This window comes from Gopherus flavomarginatus, chromosome 15 (assembly GCF_025201925.1).
Source record: "Gopherus flavomarginatus isolate rGopFla2 chromosome 15, rGopFla2.mat.asm, whole genome shotgun sequence".
NCBI classification, from domain to species: Eukaryota; Metazoa; Chordata; order Testudines; family Testudinidae; genus Gopherus; species Gopherus flavomarginatus.
The window spans coordinates 29,815,182-29,833,450 of record NC_066631.1 but is presented as its reverse complement, the minus strand read 5'-3'; the positions used below and the strand labels follow the sequence as shown (position 1 = coordinate 29,833,450).

The 18,269-nt window shown below is 44.4% G+C and overlaps 1 protein-coding gene across 4 annotated transcripts in view; it reads right to left on the bottom strand.

Moving 5' to 3' along the window:
* Window positions 1–1,192: 1,192 nt before the first annotated feature.
* ACACB (acetyl-CoA carboxylase beta) overlaps window positions 1,193–18,269 on the bottom strand; it is a 75,046-nt gene continuing 57,969 nt past the window's right edge. For all 4 annotated transcript variants that reach the window (XM_050924443.1, XM_050924444.1, XM_050924445.1 and 1 more), the window contains 16 exons: window positions 17,755–17,877; window positions 16,692–16,961; window positions 14,861–14,958; window positions 14,398–14,518; window positions 13,758–13,868; window positions 12,875–13,018; window positions 12,383–12,503; window positions 12,085–12,181; window positions 11,592–11,688; window positions 11,185–11,320; window positions 10,404–10,581; window positions 8,250–8,362; window positions 7,375–7,529; window positions 6,573–6,743; window positions 3,211–3,347; window positions 1,193–2,935 (listed from right to left, as the gene is read on the bottom strand). In XM_050924443.1, the coding sequence (XP_050780400.1) occupies window positions 2,731–2,935; window positions 3,211–3,347; window positions 6,573–6,743; window positions 7,375–7,529; window positions 8,250–8,362; window positions 10,404–10,581; window positions 11,185–11,320; window positions 11,592–11,688; window positions 12,085–12,181; window positions 12,383–12,503; window positions 12,875–13,018; window positions 13,758–13,868; window positions 14,398–14,518; window positions 14,861–14,958; window positions 16,692–16,961; window positions 17,755–17,877 (2,277 nt within the window). In that variant the 3' untranslated portion in view covers window positions 1,193–2,730. The remainder of the gene's footprint in view (window positions 2,936–3,210; window positions 3,348–6,572; window positions 6,744–7,374; window positions 7,530–8,249; window positions 8,363–10,403; window positions 10,582–11,184; window positions 11,321–11,591; window positions 11,689–12,084; window positions 12,182–12,382; window positions 12,504–12,874; window positions 13,019–13,757; window positions 13,869–14,397; window positions 14,519–14,860; window positions 14,959–16,691; window positions 16,962–17,754; window positions 17,878–18,269) is intronic.

Sequence of the window (18,269 nt, the reverse complement as noted above, 5' to 3'; positions counted from 1 at the left end):
TGGAAGAGACAGGTGACATCAGAACTTCTCTGCAAATCAGATGCTATATTTAACTGGTGCCCCAGGGTTAGTAAGTGACAAGGAAGGTTTTGGATTGGGGCAAGGGGTGGGGGAAAACAGGGTTTATGTTACAGAGCATCACACAGACCACTGTTGCCATGTTACTTACCCAAGGTCTGGTCACCATGTAGTCCCTTCTCCAGATAGTTCATCAGAGGACACTAGCTGAATGTCACACTGGTGTTTTCTGCAGCTGTTTTAACAGCAGCAAGTTTTTTATCCAGGAAAGGGCCTATGCACCCCATTCTTCCCTACAAGTCTTTCAAACGTACTACTACTATCTTCAAAAATCCCAGACATACAGTATTTCATACAAATAGTATTCAGTTTTCATTAAGAGACAGAGGGTTGATGAGGGTAACTAGCCAAGCCGCCACAATAAAGTATCAAGTGTGCACAGTAACATGTGCTATTGGCTTTCACTGGTTTTAAATAGGCTTTGACATTGCATTGGTGGTGATGGAACAGAGTTCATCCCTAAATTTGGTGCAGTGGAGGGCATTCCATCATGCACGGGCTTTGCAAATATTCATGTTTTAAGAGATTTTATTTTGTAAGATTACTGGAAACTATAGCTAGTTTAATACCAGAAGTCTTCATTCTCATAGGTTACATATAGAGTAATCTAAAAGAATCATTTACTCTTTGGTCTATCCCTACCCAAGCTATCCCAGAATGCCCTTTTTAAAAAAATTGCTCAATTAGTGCACAAGTGTTACAGTACAGGCCCCAGGCCATGCATCATCAAATGATGTTCCTGCAAAATACCCAATCCACCCAGGTAGGAAAGGGTGGAAAAGAGAAAAAACCCAGCTACATGACAGACAGATTGGCTGTAGCATCCTTGTTTCCCGACCCCACTCTAACACAACCGGGTTAGAAAGAACCCCAGGCAGGCATTTCCACACTGTAACTGCAGCCGCTGGAAACTATAAAAGTAACCAACTAGGCACTGCTCACTTGTGGCAGAGCAGGGGTTTGTGTATGAACACATTGCTCCAGGAAAGCGAGCTCCATGCCACTTGCTGGCAGATGTTTCTGCTCTGCGCATTTAATGCAATGAGATGATACAGATCATGGAAACTCTGCATTTAGTACAAAGGCAAAGAAACAGAAGTCAGAGAATCCTCCCTGAAAACTGTCATCATTTTATTTGGAGCAGTTGGGCTGGATTTCCCAATTCTCCTTCCATACAGTGAGTTTTGTTAACACATCATCCTCTCTCTGACAAAACTCGTGCAGGTGTAACACCTTTTAAATCAGGGAGCTTGTAAAGTCTCTGCTCTCTGCTGCCCTCTTCTCAATAAAATACATAATACATTCTTTTTGGAAAAACCTCACCACTGGCATTCCAGATAGTAAGTTGTTTCATCACATTCCCTAGCCCACTGTGTATACAGCTGTCCTGTGCGTCTTTGGTTTTGTCATTATTCGGTTTCAAATCAACTGACGGATCTGTAACATTGCCAAATAATGGCTTTAACACGGTTTTAAACCAGATAACCAATTTTATTCCCGTAAGGCCATATCTAAGAGCCGTAAGGCCGTATCTTATTCTTATGATTAAAGATTGCAGTGAGACATGGTACATGTATTGTCATGAGGTTATGCAACCCAGGATAGTCAAAAGATATACATGACCTGAGGATTTATTTTTAAAATGGCAAAGGGGTGGATCACCACTATTCTGTAGTTACATTAGGCAAATGGATTTGTTAAATGCTACCACAATAGAACAAGACACAGTAAGATCTAAATCATTGCTTTTACTAAACTGAACAGTTTGAAGTGTGTGATACGTTACCCTAATTCACGCGGTCAGGTTAATCACTGACAATGTCAGGTCCACATGTGCTTTCCCTCCCCACTCCAAATAGAGTGTGGGTGGGTGGGAAAGCAGGTGCAGACACTGAAATAATTCCAAGGAATTCCAATATGAAATGGAAGGGGACACCAACTAAAGAAGAGATGGAAAATTCATCTGCCCCTTTTCATTCCCTTGTTAGAACTGGGGCTGTTTAACAAATCCTGCACTGACAACTGTGTTAACAGCTGCAAACTTGGTGTCCTGACCAAAAAGAAAAAAAGACAAGTTGAAATGTATAGCTCTGTCAAAACCTTCCCTCGAATCCCTGACCATGTTCCAAGAATTATTTCATAATTACCTCCACTAAACACTGCCATAGCAGGGGAATAAAGAGGCTCTCCAATGGTTTTCTAGTGGTTAGTGTGAATGTTTTTCCAACACACAGTTTTCTCTTGTTCATTAAAAATAACATTTTCTTATTATGCTGGCAGATGGTCAGCAACAATAAACATTAGTACAAAAATATTTCTCTTTCTGGCTATTATACAGAGTTTGATTTCTACTCCCAGTTCCATTATTCTAATGAAATGGAAGTCACAAAAATGACCCTGGGGGCCCATCCCTACCAGCGTTGTGCTGGAGACAAGGTCAATTTGGGTTGAATTTAAATCCCACAAAAATGTCACTGTAATGGATTTGTTTTTTTAAATTGTCCCCACAAGTCCAGGATGAACACGGTGTTCACAGAAAGACTATTTTCATGGCTGAAAATGCAGCAATGGCATCATTTACTGAGAGACATCAGTAGAGTCTAAAGCTTCAACACTAGGTTCGAATACATGCAGGCACGAAGACATCTGGTCTCAAAGGAGTGGTTTCTCTCTGTGTGCTTCCTTGCCTACAGCGATTGCTCCTGGCACCCCCACCTGCGGCCTCTCTGTCAAGAAGGGAGGAGGATTATCCATGGTAGATAAGAGACGAGTGATCTGGGCCCTCTGTGCACAGGTGATATGCTGAGTCAAGTGAATCATGCAGTCCAGGGCCACCTCTGGGTTTGCTTGAACCAAGCTACAGTGGACACAAGAAAGGAAGGAGGAGGGTGGCATCATTTAATTACTGGCAGAGAGCCAGGCATTGTACATGGACACACAGAAAGACAGCTTCTGCTCTAAAGATCTTATAATCTAAGCAACAACCATCCAGTGCCTCCTACACACTATACTCAAACTGTGATAAAATCATCTATTGTGGCCATTTATACCCAGGAGACACGTACTACTCAGTTTTAACGAAGCAACACCCAACTTCCTCCAGAAAGAGGCCAGAGCACCCCATTTACTCACCTCCGGATATGTCTGAGGGCGTAGTCCCGTTTCAGATATTTTATGTTTTCTCGAATGGCTGATCGGGAACCCTCCTCTTCTTGCAAGTGTTTCTCCAGCCATTCCACCACCGCCTGGTTATTGTCCCAGAGATAGCCCTAGAGAAAACAACAAGAGCATCTTTGCATACTCCTGAGAGAGAGGTGAGTCCTACAAAGTCATCCAATCCATCTTCTTTCCAGTGCAGGGTTACTCCTGATTGTACTGTCAAACCCAGTTTTAGACTATCCCAGGACAGACAGCCTTCCTTGGGACACTATTCCTCATACCAACAGAGCTTACCCTCACATATCTTTTAAGGCCCGTGCAGGTCCTGAAAGCTGAAGCGGTTACGCAAACAATGCAATGCCTTCATTTGCATAGCAGGTGAAAATGCAATGCATCATTTGCATAATTCTGCTCCCTTTCCCAAAGATTTCCTTCTCGCTTCCTGTCACGGAGTCCCCTGGCGATGCTCTGGAACTGCTCCCCACCAAGCCAATCAGGACTTTGGGGAGCCTCCTCTCCCTTGGAGCAGACTTGTTCAGGGCAAGAAGCTCACACGTCTTCACCTCCCGGGTCTCTCCTTGGAGCATTCAGCATCCTCTGCCCCTCCGTGTGCTTCCCACAGCGAGCCTGCCCCAGCGGGGTCCTGGGGAAGCCACAGGGTCCTGCGCCCCGTGATGTTATTGATATAAACTGGGACCATATAGAACATGGGTTGCAACCAAGGTCCTGTAGTGGCACCAGATCTTATGTAAAGGGGGTCATATAAGGTGTCTAAGACCAAGTTATGAGTTACTGATTATGATTATGCTGTCTGCATGTCTGTATCATTTTGTAGTTGAAGTTATAAGTATTGGCTCTATACTGTCTATATTTCAAACTTGTGCTGTGTTACTGGGAAAGATCCCAGACAAGTGGGTGTTAGCTCTGCTTAGCCTGCTTGATGGCCCATTAAGGACCATCAGCTACACAACTGACCCATTGAGAGGAGGCAGATACGCCTTGTGACTCAGCAGGATGTGCAGAAACTGGCCCATTTGACTGCAAACTCCATTTTGCTGTAATTTTCCACAGTAAGAACAAAGAAGTGTTCTTACACCTGGAAGTGCCTATATAAGGCTGATGCCTCATCTCCATCTTGTCTTCAGTCCTGCTTCCTACCTCTGGAGGGACTTTGCTACAAGCTGAAGCTCTACACAAGGAACTGATGACCCATCCCAGCGGGGATGTTCTCCAGAGACTTGATATGAACCTGCAGTTTACTCCATCACTGCTACAAGCCTGAACTAAGAACTTTGCCATTACTGTATGTAGTTGATTCCATTTAACCAATTCTAGCTCTCATCTCTATCTTTTTCCTTTTATGAATAAACCTTTAGATTTTAGATTCTAAAGGATTGGCAACAGCGTGATTTGTGGGTAAGATCTGATGTGTATATTGACCTGGGTCTGGGGCTTGGTCCTTTGGGATCGAGAGAACCTTTTTCTTTTACTGGGGTGTCAGTTTTCATAACCATTCATCGCAGGACGGGTGGCACTGGTGGCGATACTGGGAGACTGAAGTGTCTAAGGAAATTGCTTTGTGACTTGTGGTTAGCCAGTGGGGTGAAACCGAAGTCCTTTTTGTCTAGCTGGTTTGGTTTGCCTTAGAGGTGGAAAAACCCCAGCCTTGGGCTGTGACTGCCCTGTTTGAGCAATTGGTCCTGAAATGGCACTCTCAGTTGGGTCCCGCCAGAACCGCAATGTCACAGCCCCCACTTTGCAGTTAGACGTTGACTCTCAGCCAGCCAGTAAAACAGAGGTTTATTCGATGACAGGAACAGGGTCTAAAACAGAGCTTGTAGGTACAGTGAACCGGACCCCTCGGCCAGGTCCATTCTGGGGGGCAGTGAGCCAGACCCCCACATCCGCACTTCACTCGTCATCCCCAGCCAGCTCTAGACTAACAACCCCCTCCAGGCCCTCCTCTCTGCTCAGCCACTTTCCCGGGCCAGGAGGTCACCTGACCTCTTTGTCTCCAACACCTTCAGTTGGCACCTTTGCAGGGGAGGGGCCCAGGCCATCAGTTGCTAGGAGACAGAGTGTCAGGCATTTAGGTGCACTGGCCCTTTGCTCTGCAGCAATCACACACCCTTATCCCACCACCTAGATATTAAGAACATTCCCAGTTTGTCACACTTCCCCTCTCCCTGCCTCTTCCCCCAGCATTACTGTTCTGTCAGGTTTCTTCCTCCCACTTCATATCCCCACCCAGACATCTGGGCTAGTTCCCAATATATTGGTTTGCAGTTTTTCAGTTGATTCTTGGTTTCTTATTGATTTATTTTCCCACTTTTCCTATTCTCTTCAATGGTTCTGTAACCCCCTCACCTGCCATCCTTACTGGTATTTGAAACTCCTTTCTGCTCAGTGTATTTCATGCTCCACATTCCCTCTTCCTGATCATTAAGAAAGATGTTAAGTAAAACCTGAGCTAAACACAGATCCCAGAAGTACATCACTAGACCCCTCCCTCAGCTCCACAGATTACTCTTTACTTTGGGTCAGGCACCCAGTTGTCAGTCTGCATGACAGTGTTCACAGCTGAGGCCAAGCAAATTCAATTGGCGGAGTAAAACTTCATGAGGTTGTAATCAACTGCTTTACTCAAAACTGAATATCCTTGAATCTTACATTGAATGTATCTTACATTCCCTTTACCTACTAATTCCATCATTTCATCAAGCACTTCAGTTTGTTTAGTGAAACTTATTCTGAAACTCATGTAGTTTACTGCTTAGAGTTGTGTCTTTCCCTAGACGGTTAGTGGTTCTATTTCTCTTAGTATTGGTTCTATTATTTTACGAGGGACTGAAATCAGACTTACAGGGCAGTAACAGCCACGATTGTCAATTAACTTAAAGTTCATAAGTCATGACTTGAGAATTTTTATTTAAAAAGATAAATAAAAAAATACAACAATGCATGCTGGTGCTTTCAAGCTGCTATCTCTTCTTTCTCCACTGATAGACACTGCTTCAAGATAAAGAGATCAACCATGTGACTTCTTTTTTGCATCATTTTGTTTAAGTTTGATGATCACTTGTATCCAGTGTAGGTCACCTGATCTGAAGAGACTCTGCTTGGATTTTAGTGACCACTCACCATGGCAGGAATGTTACGCTCAAGCTATGGAACAGTAACTCTGATAACGTTTCAGCCAAACTCAGAAAGTCAACTGAGCGTGTGCATGTGTGGGGAAGCACGGCAGGCTGTCGTTGGACAGTACTGGAGACACTGAGAAAACAGACTGCAAATCAGTAACACAAGAACCTGAAATAGCCAAGATGAAGAGATACCTTCACAGCTCCTTCTGTCTCCATGAACCAGCGGCGCAGCATGGACTGGATGTGAATGTTGCTGAGCTCACTGTCCGCATTCAGAATCTCTGTTTTCACCACCTCCTCCAAAAGGAGGCGCCGCAGACGCCAGTATAAGAAGGTACGGGCATTCTTCCACTCAAGTATATCCTGGGGTGATGGAGGGAAGAGCATTCAAAATTCAGGCTTGTACAGGAAATGCTTTGGGGATGATGGAGATGAGGAAATAGCTGAAGTTCAGGATACTGGTACATTCCATTTGTCTGGATAAAATATTTGGGAGAGGCAGCGTGTATCCTTGCAATCTGCGTCTCCAGAGAGATTCCCCATTGTGACTTCCCCCTGCTTATAGAAATGCTACCCTTCTGAAGAGTAGCGTCGGAATCAGAGGTAAAACCTCTGCTGTTCAAACCCTGCAGGGACAGCAAGACTCTCTCCAGCAGCAGAATGCAACTCTGACCAGAATTCCTTTCCACACAGCACTGCGCTCTAATGGAGCCCAATCCTGGAGCCAAGGTGGGTGCTGGGGCCTCAGAGAGAAATACCAAGTCAGAAGCATTGGTGCTGTCATGTCACGCAGCAGCAATCTACTCCCTTGCTCTTGCCCATCCCATGACAGGACAGGGTCTCACCCACATCAGCCCTGGCACTGCCCTCTACAGTAATGAGATTTGTTCTTTAAAATGCCTTGATCATGTTTTCTAAGGGCGAATCATCGGGGATGTTAAATTTCCCCAATATCAGCATAATAAAAGCTGAAAGCAAAGTGCTATCGCTTAACTGCAATAACGCCCTTCTCGTGCATTCTTCCTGGCGTGTCGTGAAGGTCAGCAAACTGCACTGCCACCTGGTGGAAGATGGGTAACAGGAGCTCTTCCCGAGCTTTCAGCTGCTTCTTCAGCTCTCTGTGATCCTCTTCTAGGAGTTCTGGGGTACCTGTTACTCCAGGAAACAAAGCATTTGTCAGTCTGGATTTGAGTTCAGTTACCTGCAAGCCAGGCTGGAAGAGAGCAGCAAATTTTAAACTAGGAACAACCAAGAAAGGGTTAAAAATTCTCCTTAAAAACACAAAACAAAAACAACCCGAAAACCCATGGGCCTAACTACTGTACTAGTGACCTTAAATGGGAGTTTGTAGTTTATACACTGACACAAAATGTGCATTGCACGCTATAGAAAAATAAGGCACTGTCTCTGTCCAAGGAGTTTCAAAGATCAAGCTATGCCTGAACAGACTGAGTGTGCTTGTGTCTTACATACAGCATCTTTATAGTTTCCTAAAGTCTTAGAAACAAAAAATAACTTAGAAGAAATAACATTTGTAGAGCTACTCTGAAATTTGTAGAGCTGATGATTGTTCTCTGAGGGCGCGTGTGAATGGTGTGAAGAACAGATAGACAAGGCACTATGGACATCACAATCCCTTAAAGAGATTATTATTAATTTATATTCATATAGTACAGAGTGGCCCCAATCAGGTCAGGCATTGTTCAGGATTCACTGTTAAAAGAAACCTCCATTGGCACCTAAACAGGATTTCCCAGATGGCCACTGCAGCACCATTATTTACCCAGCTCCAGAGTTCGTGCCTCATGCTTTAAGCTAGCAACGTAAACTGGAACAAAAAGGAAAGAGGGAAACAAATTCTCTTCTTACCCAGCTGTTCAACGAGTCTGGCATAGACTGAATCAATTCTTCTCATAGTCTTTATCAAATCCTTCCTCCTGAATTTAATTTCCACTGTTCCTTCGGCTTCTAAAATGCCTCCCCTAGAAAGGACGGAGGTTTTGTGATGCCAAGTTTGGTACAGTGGAGAAGTCTGTATGGGGAAAATACATTCTGGGAAGCCTTTCCAGTTTTATATTATTTTCAGCAGAAATTTTGTTCTTATTGTTACAGAGGGTGTTTAAATTTGAGGATTAAGAGCAGGGACACAGAAAATCTGCAAGGGTTTCCCTTCCCAAATCTGAGATTTCTGCAGCTCTCTCTTTCTAGCATTTTCTACTATTTGCCTCTCCGTTCAATAGTTATCACCAAGTATTCATGAAGATAAAAGGAAGGCCATTAAAAATAAAGATAAGAAGTTTATTTAGCCCAGCAATGTATACTGTTGGAGGATCAGTTATGTAGAATATCCAGCAAATTGTGCTGTTAGAGCCCAACAATTTTTAGCTGTTGGCTCACAGTTTGGCAGGTTAACAAATCCCAAGTGTTAATGAGACTGCTGCAAATGAGTCTATGAATTCATGAAGGGATCACATAACGGGTTTGTATTTCTTCTGCAACGTGCCTCACATTTTTGGGGTGTTCTTTATGTATTATTTCTAACAATACAGGTTCTCTCCTAGTACTTGAAAGATCTCAGCAGATCACCAGTTACAGAGTTGTAGTTGTATAACTTTAAACAGGACACTTGTTAGGTATTGTTCAGACTTTTCGCAATAATTGCATTCACAATAACTGCCCTGCTTGAAAGTCAGGCCGAAATTTGGGTGAGGTGATATCTTCTATTCGACCAACTTCTGTTGGTGAGACAGACAAGCTTTTGAGCCACACCAAGCTCTTCTTCAGTTGGTTCAGTTGGTCCAACAAACACCTTGTCTCTCTGATATCCTGGGACCAGCATGGCTACAGCTACACTGCATAAAGCAGAAATGAGTCTTTTCCCAAGTGTAGTTTAGATTTCTCTTCCACCCCTGTGGGCTGTTGGGAAGGATTTATCAGTGAAGAGAACACCATTCAAAGGCCCTTAGGCACATGGCACGGAGAACACATGCTCTTTACGAGCACAGGAAAAGGAAGGGCCACATTTTCATAGACTCACAGATTCCAAGGCCAGAAGGGACCATTGCAATCATCTAGTCTGACCTCCTGCGTAGCACGGGCCAGAAACCTGCCCCCAAATAATTCCTAAAGCAGAGCTTTTAGAAAAACATCCAGTGATGATTTAAAAATAGTCAGGACTGGAGAATCCATCATGACCCTTGGTAAAATTGTACCAATGGTTAATTACCCTGTTAAAAATGTACCCTTTATTTCCAGCCTGATTTTGTCTAACTTCAACTTCCAGCCATTGGATCATGTTATAACTCTCTCTGCTAGATGGAAGAGCCCATTATTAAATAGCTGTTCCCCACGTAGATATTTATAGACTGTGATCATGTCACTCCTTAACCTTCTCTTTGTTAAGCTGAATAGAGTGGGCTCCTATCACTATAAGGCATGTTTTCTAATCCTTTAATTATAGTTGGTCTTAGAACCCTCTCAAGTTTATCATCAACATCCTTCTTGAAGTGTGGACTCCAGAACTGGACTCAGGATTCCAGCCATGTTCACACCAGTGCCAAATACAGAGGTCAAATAACCTCTCTGCTCCTTCTCAAGATTCCCATTTACGCATCCCATGATCACATTAGCCCCTTTGGCCACAGCATTGCACTAGAAGCTCAAGTTCATTTGATTATCTATCACAATTTTTTCAGTCACTGATTTCAAGAATCAAGTGCCCCATCCTGTAAGTAGGAGCTACATTCTTTGTTCCTAGATGTGTACATCCACACTTAGCTCAGCTGTATTAAAATACATGTTGTTTGCATGATTCCTGTTTACTAAGCAATCCAGATCACTCTGACTGTTTTGGGCTTATCATCCTTATCCAACCCTTAAAAAAATATGGAAATGCTGACTAGAAACTTAAGCCAAAGGCTATGGAAAAATGCCTAGAACAGTAGAGAGTTACAAGGAAAGTACCAGAACAGAAGACTCCAAAAAAACAAACAAACAAACAAAACACCCTGAGAAAGATATTACCTGCTCTCCTTGTCTGCATAAAGCTCCATGTACACAGGGTTGATTGTTGGATCAATTACTACCCAGGACCCTCCTCTTAGCTCGGCATGTGGGGGGATGTAGACAAGAACAGGCTGTTTAAACTGCCTGAGGCTATCGACAATGTACGCACCAAACTTCAGCACCTGATCATACATATCTGAAAGCCAAGACCTTTATGTTATCAATCACTTCTGGTAACACCTCCTGCTTTGCGGAGCTACAGAGACAAACTGTGGGTTGGGTGACACATGCCAGGGAGAAGCGCCAGGTTTAATACTTCACTCCCTATCCCTTCTCTGGACCCCTGCACTTACCTCTACTCTAAAGTGCCTGCCTCTTCCAGATGCCACCCTGCAGTCATCCCAGCTGAGGATGCCCAGCAGTTTGACTCTACGAAACCTGCTAGTTTTCTTACTTAAACAACCCAAAGCACTTCCCTCCCCAACAGAGACTGAGCAGGCTGCCTCCACAGTAAAAAATAAATCAAACAAAAGATACATTGCAGGTTGGAGTGTGACTCTAATGCAGCCCTCCCAGCCCCCAGCCGTCAGCCCCTGCAGCAGCCGCCGTGCAGAAGAGCTACGCAAGAGGCGAATCTCAGAACAGCACCACACAGTCAGCATGCTCCCAGGGGAAACAGCACTCCTAGAAATAGCAGCAATAAAGGGGACATGCTGAGCTTGCTCAGGATCCCCATACTCCAAGGGGGGTCACAAGCTGGCTCTCCTCCCTGACTCCTGTTCAGCAAAGAGCAAATCACCTTTCATGCCACCGGAGAATCCCCTCCAGTTTGCAAAGATCAAGAGAGGGAGCCGCTCTCGGTCGAAGTCCCTTATAGCCTGGGCAGTTTTAAAAGCTGAATCTGGGAACCACACTTGCCCAGCCTGCTGGACTATCTGAAAGAGAGCAAGCAGGAGTGTTCAGTTCAGATTAGATTCCTCTTGGCAAATGAGGCTGGTAGATCGACAAAGTACTGTCGTCAGATGGTTTAAAACCAATGAAGGGACTTAGGGTAGTCGATTCCACCAGCCTGAAAGATGAGGAAGAATAGAGAAGCCAGAAATCCAAACAGAAGGGTCATCCAGAGCAGGATTTTCTTCTAGCTTTATGATACAAAGCATTGCCACTGTATATATGTTCACACTCCCTAATAGTTTTCCAACATACCTTTGCTTCAGAATCCAGGTTTGCAGGGTCAGCTGGTATTGCCATCTCCACAGTCCGGGTCTCCACCGCTACCACACCGATGGGGATCCCTCCCAATCTGCAGAGAACCAGGGACCAGTTTGGTTTCTAAAGCAGAGATGAATTTTCACTTCTATCAAGCGGAAAAGTTCAACTGGTCTCAAAGCAAGTCCAGGGGGCTTGCTTTCCCCACTGCTCAACAGAGCAACATAGGGGGGACACCACAGAACCTGTTCCCAGGAAGGCTCATCCCCCAGGAGGGGACGACGCAACCCCAAGTTAATTAAAGCACCACTTGGCTGAACGTCAGCTACCTTTTATACAGACAGTTTAGTGCCTGCTCCTGCCTGATTTACCACTCAGACAGGAGCACAGACTTCAGTGGGAATCGGGATTCTGCACGTCCAGGCCGGAAATGGCTCTTAGTGTACACTGTTAACAGCTGGTTTAGGGAAGAGCCATGCTTTGTTGTTACCTTGCTCTGCCAACTACAACCGTCTGTGCCCAAGGCTGCATGATCTCCATAAAAGTGCCATGATCAAAGAAGCCGCTCTGCCAGGTTCCCTTAACAACTGTGCAATGAAACAGAGCACGTAACTGTAAGGCTATTTTGCTGACCAGGTCACAATAAACTCCTAGCACACATTATATCAAACAGCAGTAAAATTCTGCTGACACAAGACTGGGAGCATTTTACAGCAACAAATACACGTAGGATGGAGAGAGAGAATGGAGTTTCTGCAGAAGGTCTAGGTTAGAACACCCTTACTTACTTGGATGTGGTCTTCCTGCCAGCATCCATCTGGGATCGTAGGGGCCTTTGGAAGGGACAAAATCAATTTCTCGTTCAATGGGGTCACTTGTAGAAGTAACAGGCACTGGGCTACGATTGTCCTATAAGAAGAAAAATCTCCAAGCCAGTTTTACCAAATAGCACTACAAAAAATCCGTTGGACAATGTTTGTTCCCACTCTACCCTTAACCCTACTGAAATGCTACTTAGGCTGTTACAGAAATAGCATTAATCCAGACTAATTCCCTTACCTATAATTATTCTTCCTTACGGACAATATTTCACATTACTTTCTACGATGCTTCTAGCGCATTAGATGATGGCAGAAACACCTTCAAAACAGCAACTACAGAAGTAATTTCCGTACATCGAATGGATTATAAAAAGCTGTTGGGGTGTTTGTTTTAAACAAGGCATTGCATTAAATAAAATGTCACAGCCAACACACTGCTGTCCTGTTGGAGCTACTCACCTTTGGCATATACGAAAGCCACTGTAAGATGGTGTAGATGCCCTCAAAGTCATCTGGGACAGTCACATGGGAAACGCCATTATTATGCATGATCTGCACGCCTCCGAGCTGGTTGTTGGATGTGTAGACCTCACGCCCCAGGACCTAGTTAAAGTTATAAACAGAAAAGATTATCACCCCTAGAGTAAAGTAGCTGTAGACCTTATGCACACACAAACTTGTGTCTGTTTAGTTAAAACCAGTACAAACCTGTGTGTAGACACGGTTATTTTAAGTGGCTTATTTTAGTTTAGTTTAAACCAATTCTTGACTGACTTAAGCTAAACTTTGGTTTTGTAAAGTAGGAGTGTCCACCCTCCCTTTTGCATTGGTCTAACTAAATGTGTTTTTTTTAAAAAAACAAACAAACAAACACACACATCTCTTCTCAAATTAAGCCAGAGTAACTCTGCATTTAGACAAGTACATACACCTGCTGCACTGAACTAGCTGACTGAGCAAGGCACTCTGAATGACAGCTCTGCCAATGACTTGCTCTGTGACCTTAACAAATCTCTCAACCTTTCTGTCTCAGGAAACACAGGGGAGTGGTGTATGGATTAATGTTTGTAGAGACCTTCAAATGCTGTGAATCACTTGTAATTCCCTTACTAGTCTCTTGTACACATATTCCATGAATAACTCATCTGGTTTAAACACCTATCACATCTAGAGTACTGTGGAGTTTTTCTGTGTGAAATACTTAGTATCCATTATGGAATTTTGCAGGTGGGAGACAGGGAATGTCTCTGGTTGCTACAAAGAAGAGTGATAAATCAGCACAGGAAAGGACAATTTTCAGGGGAAAATAAAATGGTGGGAGGAATTAAATTAAATAAGTTACCTTATTTAAAGCACTAGCCCCAGTGAGGATGATGTGGGAATTCTCCACTTGTATCACTCGCTGCCCTAGCCTCACCAGGTAAGCACCAATTCCAATGGCACGACATGTCACCTAAGAGGTTCAGACAAGGAAGACAAAAATTACTGAGGAAAAAGGGCTACATGAGGAAGAATCTACAGAACTCTACATTCTTTTGTACCAACCTGGAAGATAGGTAACGAAACGGCTGCTGCTAGTCTGTTTCATCTAAATGATACACCATTACCACAATCAAAGTGACCTAATGAAGACTAAACTCTGGCATTGTATACAATAACCTTGTTGTTTCACTCTGGTTTCAGGTTGCCAGTTGAAAGTGGCTAGTTCTGCTCAATCTTCTGTTGAATGTAGTACACCACTGGTGTTTTAGACCAGAAAATAAATTCTGAGCATTTCACAGCTTTAGCATACTTCATCTGAACACCAAACGCTAAGCTGGTTCCTGGGGATTTCATAAATATTTGGCTCCACTTCACTTGATCAATCCTGAGCAGTCTCATTCTGGGTGGCTTTAGAAGTAAATGCCACAGATGCCTCATGTGCTGTATAAGAGGGAAGGAGAATGTCTCATAAAATCAGCTAATGATTCCAAAAGCCATACCATGCTAATGGTCACAATTTCATCATAAGCAATGGAGGACTCCCCAGCAATGGTACCAGACGCTCTCAAGTTCTCCACACCGAACCCTTCGTCTTTACCGATGATATCAGTTAGGACATACCTGTGGGGAAGTGCGAAGAGACAATACAGAGCCAGAGAAGACAATAGAACGGGCTCATTTTCACAAGGTGCAAGGTAAGGCCTGGGACTCAGGCACAGGAGACACCATGTGACCTAGGGCGAGGCCTTTTGCCTCTCTAGGCTGCAGTTTCTTCATCTGCGAAAGGGGACGATACTTTCACTGTCTCACAGGAGTGCGATGGGGATAAATCTAAATATCTGACAAGTACAAGACACTGGGTACATGCTCGGGAGAGCTGGCTCCATCAGAGGTCAGTGGGGAACTTACACCTCCGGCTTGCAGTGCAGACGTACGCAGGGACTTGAATAAAAACCCACTCACCTGGACTCTCCTTCTTCCTCTACATGCTCACAGTGCACAGAGTTCACCGAGCTGATCCTTGTGTAATCCTGTGGCGTCAGGTACAGGTATTTGAACCCCTTCCAATAAAGTGGGAAAGAATTAGCTGAAGAAGCTGCCTGCATGGCCATTAAATACACTATTTCCAACAGACGCATGCTACTTGCAAATGGTAAAGTCTGTTACAGTACAAGCATAAGCAGCTTGTAGTGCAGTTTTCACTGATTGATAGTTTAAAAATCTAATAGCTTATGTGATGGGGCAAGGCCAGATGGCTACAGTAAAGTAGTAAGGAACAGGTATGTTAGCCCCAGGCTAACCAAATCCCTAGTACCATGGTAACCAAATGGCAGTTGCTCCAGGTTAATCAAGACACCTGGGGCCAACTGAGATCTTTCTAGAAGGCAGTGGAGATAGCTACATTGATTGGGCCACCTGAAGCCAATCAAGGGCTGGCTAGGACTAGTTAAAAGTCTCCCAGTCACTCAGTGAGTTTGGGGGTGTGAGGAGCTGGGAGCAAGAGGCACAAGGAGCTGAGAGGGAGAGCTGCTGAAGGATTAAGGAGTACAAGCATTATCAGACACCAGGAGGAAGGTCCTGTGGTGAGGATAAAGAAGGTGTTCGGAGGAGGCCATGGCGAAATAGTCCAGGGAGTTATAGCTGTCACGCAGCTGTTACAGGAGGCACTATAGACAGCTGCGATCCACAGGGCCCTGGGCTGGAACCCGGAGTAGAGGGCAGGCCTGGGTTCCCCCCAAACCTCCCAACTCCTGATCAGACACAGGAGGAGTTGACCCAGACTGTGGGTTCCACCAGAGGGAAAGATCACTGAGGTGAGCAAATCTGCCAATAAGCGCAGGACCCACCAAGGTAGAGGAGGAACTTTGTCACAACTTTATAAAATAAAGCTGTATATGTATTTTGCTAATATAAGTTTATAAAGAGCACAGTAATGTATTCATTTTATAATGTGTACACACACACACACACACACACACACCCCTGATGTACCATCACATTACACGTAACACACTGATACAACATCACCAAACGGCAATAAAATGTATGCAAACGCCCACAAGTGGCTATGAGAATAAAACAGAAACTCTTAAATTCATTGGGTAGAATTTTCAAAGCATAGAAATTACTTAGGGTCCTTAAGTCCTAATGTCCCATTTGCTTATGGTGAGTTAAGCACCTTAATGTAGGTACCTAGCTCACTTTTGGAAAACGAAACTTAGGCTCCTTCAGTCATTTTGAGATTTTTTAAAAATTTTGCCCATTGTTATTTTAACCGTAGGGTTATTTGTTAGCCTGGACTGTGAAACAAAAAGAATAAATCTAGCTTTAGACCCATGCACAGCACAAAGAACCCTGCATCACATGCACAGAACTGACCATCGGCCACCCACAGACCAGTCTGACTCAACTGAGCCTCTACAATCAGTCCAATTCTCAGGCTTCCCCCTCTCCTGCGACCTGCTTTGAAAGGGGCATTTTAGTGTCACCTTCTGGTTTCCTGATCCAGTTAGTGGGTTCACCAGACACTGCAGAGAGGGGTGGGGGGCGATCCCACAGCCCAAAGGTGGCAGGCAGCAGACAGGATGAGGATGGAGGGTACGTGGAGGTGGAGGGACCTGCTCGTGAGTGGAGCTCTGCGATCAGACTTGTGTATTAACCCCGTATGTTATCAAATCCCATTTAATCTCAGGGCTGCGGATGCATCTTTCAATGCTTCCGATTCCCAAACTGGGCCTTTCGCAGAGAAGGCTCTCTCCCCTCTTCCTAACTGTAATGAGACACATGCACCTACCTTGTATGGATCCATGGGATCGACCCAGGCTACCTGGAACATGTGCTTTATCTCATCTGCAAACCCTATCCGTGCCCCGCTGTTCGCTGCAATGTAGATCCGTGGGATGCCTTCCGAGCGGGCCAGCTGCGAAGCTCGCAGGAAGAGCAGATCCTCCTCGGGCCCGAAGGAGCCAATCTTGCAGGTGATGTCGTTGCTGATAACAATCATGTCTCGGCCTTTGGGATACTCAGGGGTTTTCAGCTTCATTTTGAAGGCAACCATCCCAACCTGCTCAAAGAGAGAGTCACGTGAGCAAGTTTCTCGAGAGGAAGTAAATACTAGTTGTAGGCTATGCTCTGTCACAGATTAATCAATGGCTCTGTATAAACACACAGCTTCTACTCCCAACAGCATTCTCCAAACTTTAAAATGTAATTCAGGTTGATCTGTTCAATTTGCAGAAGTTCAGGCTTCTGATAAAGTGGCTACAACACCTGGGAAACAGAATCGGTCACAACTCAGATATGATTCCCTAACCATTTATGCGATTCAATTTGTTCCTCCAAGATGCACCACATAAACTCTGCAGAGCATCTTGCAAGGCAGGAGGAAGGGCTCTACTTGAAAGTGATGCTGCCGAACTAAAGCCAATGAAATAGGCAAGGCTTGAAAAATTGTCCCAACACCTAAGGACTCAGCCATGCTGAGAGGCACCTGTGTCACCACACACCTGTGAGATAAATGAACCAACTGTTGTGCACCATTTATTGGAATTATATTTACTTGTAGCAGGTCAAACAGCTCTCTACATAATGCATTCAACAGAAGTGCAACTTACATCTCTTCCTTTCATTATTCTGTAACTAATCTCTCTCTCTGGCTTCACTCCATTCTCTCTTTCTTTTCCTTCCTGTAACAGATCACGATGAGTCTTTTTCTGTGTTGTCTCTGGCGTTTGCTTCCTCCTCTCTCTTCTTCCCCTCGCCCCCCGATACCTCTTCCCTTCTGTTTTCTGTCTCCCACTCCCATACCATACCTCCCCAGCTCTACACAGTCTCCCACCTATTCATTTTGTTCATACCTCATTTCCTCCAGGTATCCTGTTCATCTCCACCAGCTGCCCCTGGGAATCCAACACTAACTCAGTGTAGGTTAGAACATCTTTGGGGTACATTTCTGTAGAGCCCCACAATTTAAAGAGAGCCTGCAAAAGAACCAGTTAAGAGAATTAAACACATACACCAGATGAGAGAGAAAGCATGTGCTGAAGCAGTTCAAAGGCTACTGCTGCACCACAAATGAACATCCATCTAATGACATTCTAGTTATTTAAATAAAGAGGGGACAAGAACAATTGACAACATGGATCAGCTTTGTTTCTTGTTGTACAGGACATTCTGGAGCAGCTCCTTCGCTGACATTCCCCCACTGAAGTCAGCGGAGCTGTGTCAGTTGTACATCAACTGAGGATTTTCTTAGAAAACACTTTACATAAATGAACCTGTTTTTATGCTAGTTTGGCGTAGAGAGGGTTCACCCCTCGGCCTCTCCTCCCCCAAACAGGAAAAGCTGGAAATGGAACTAGGAAAGGACAGG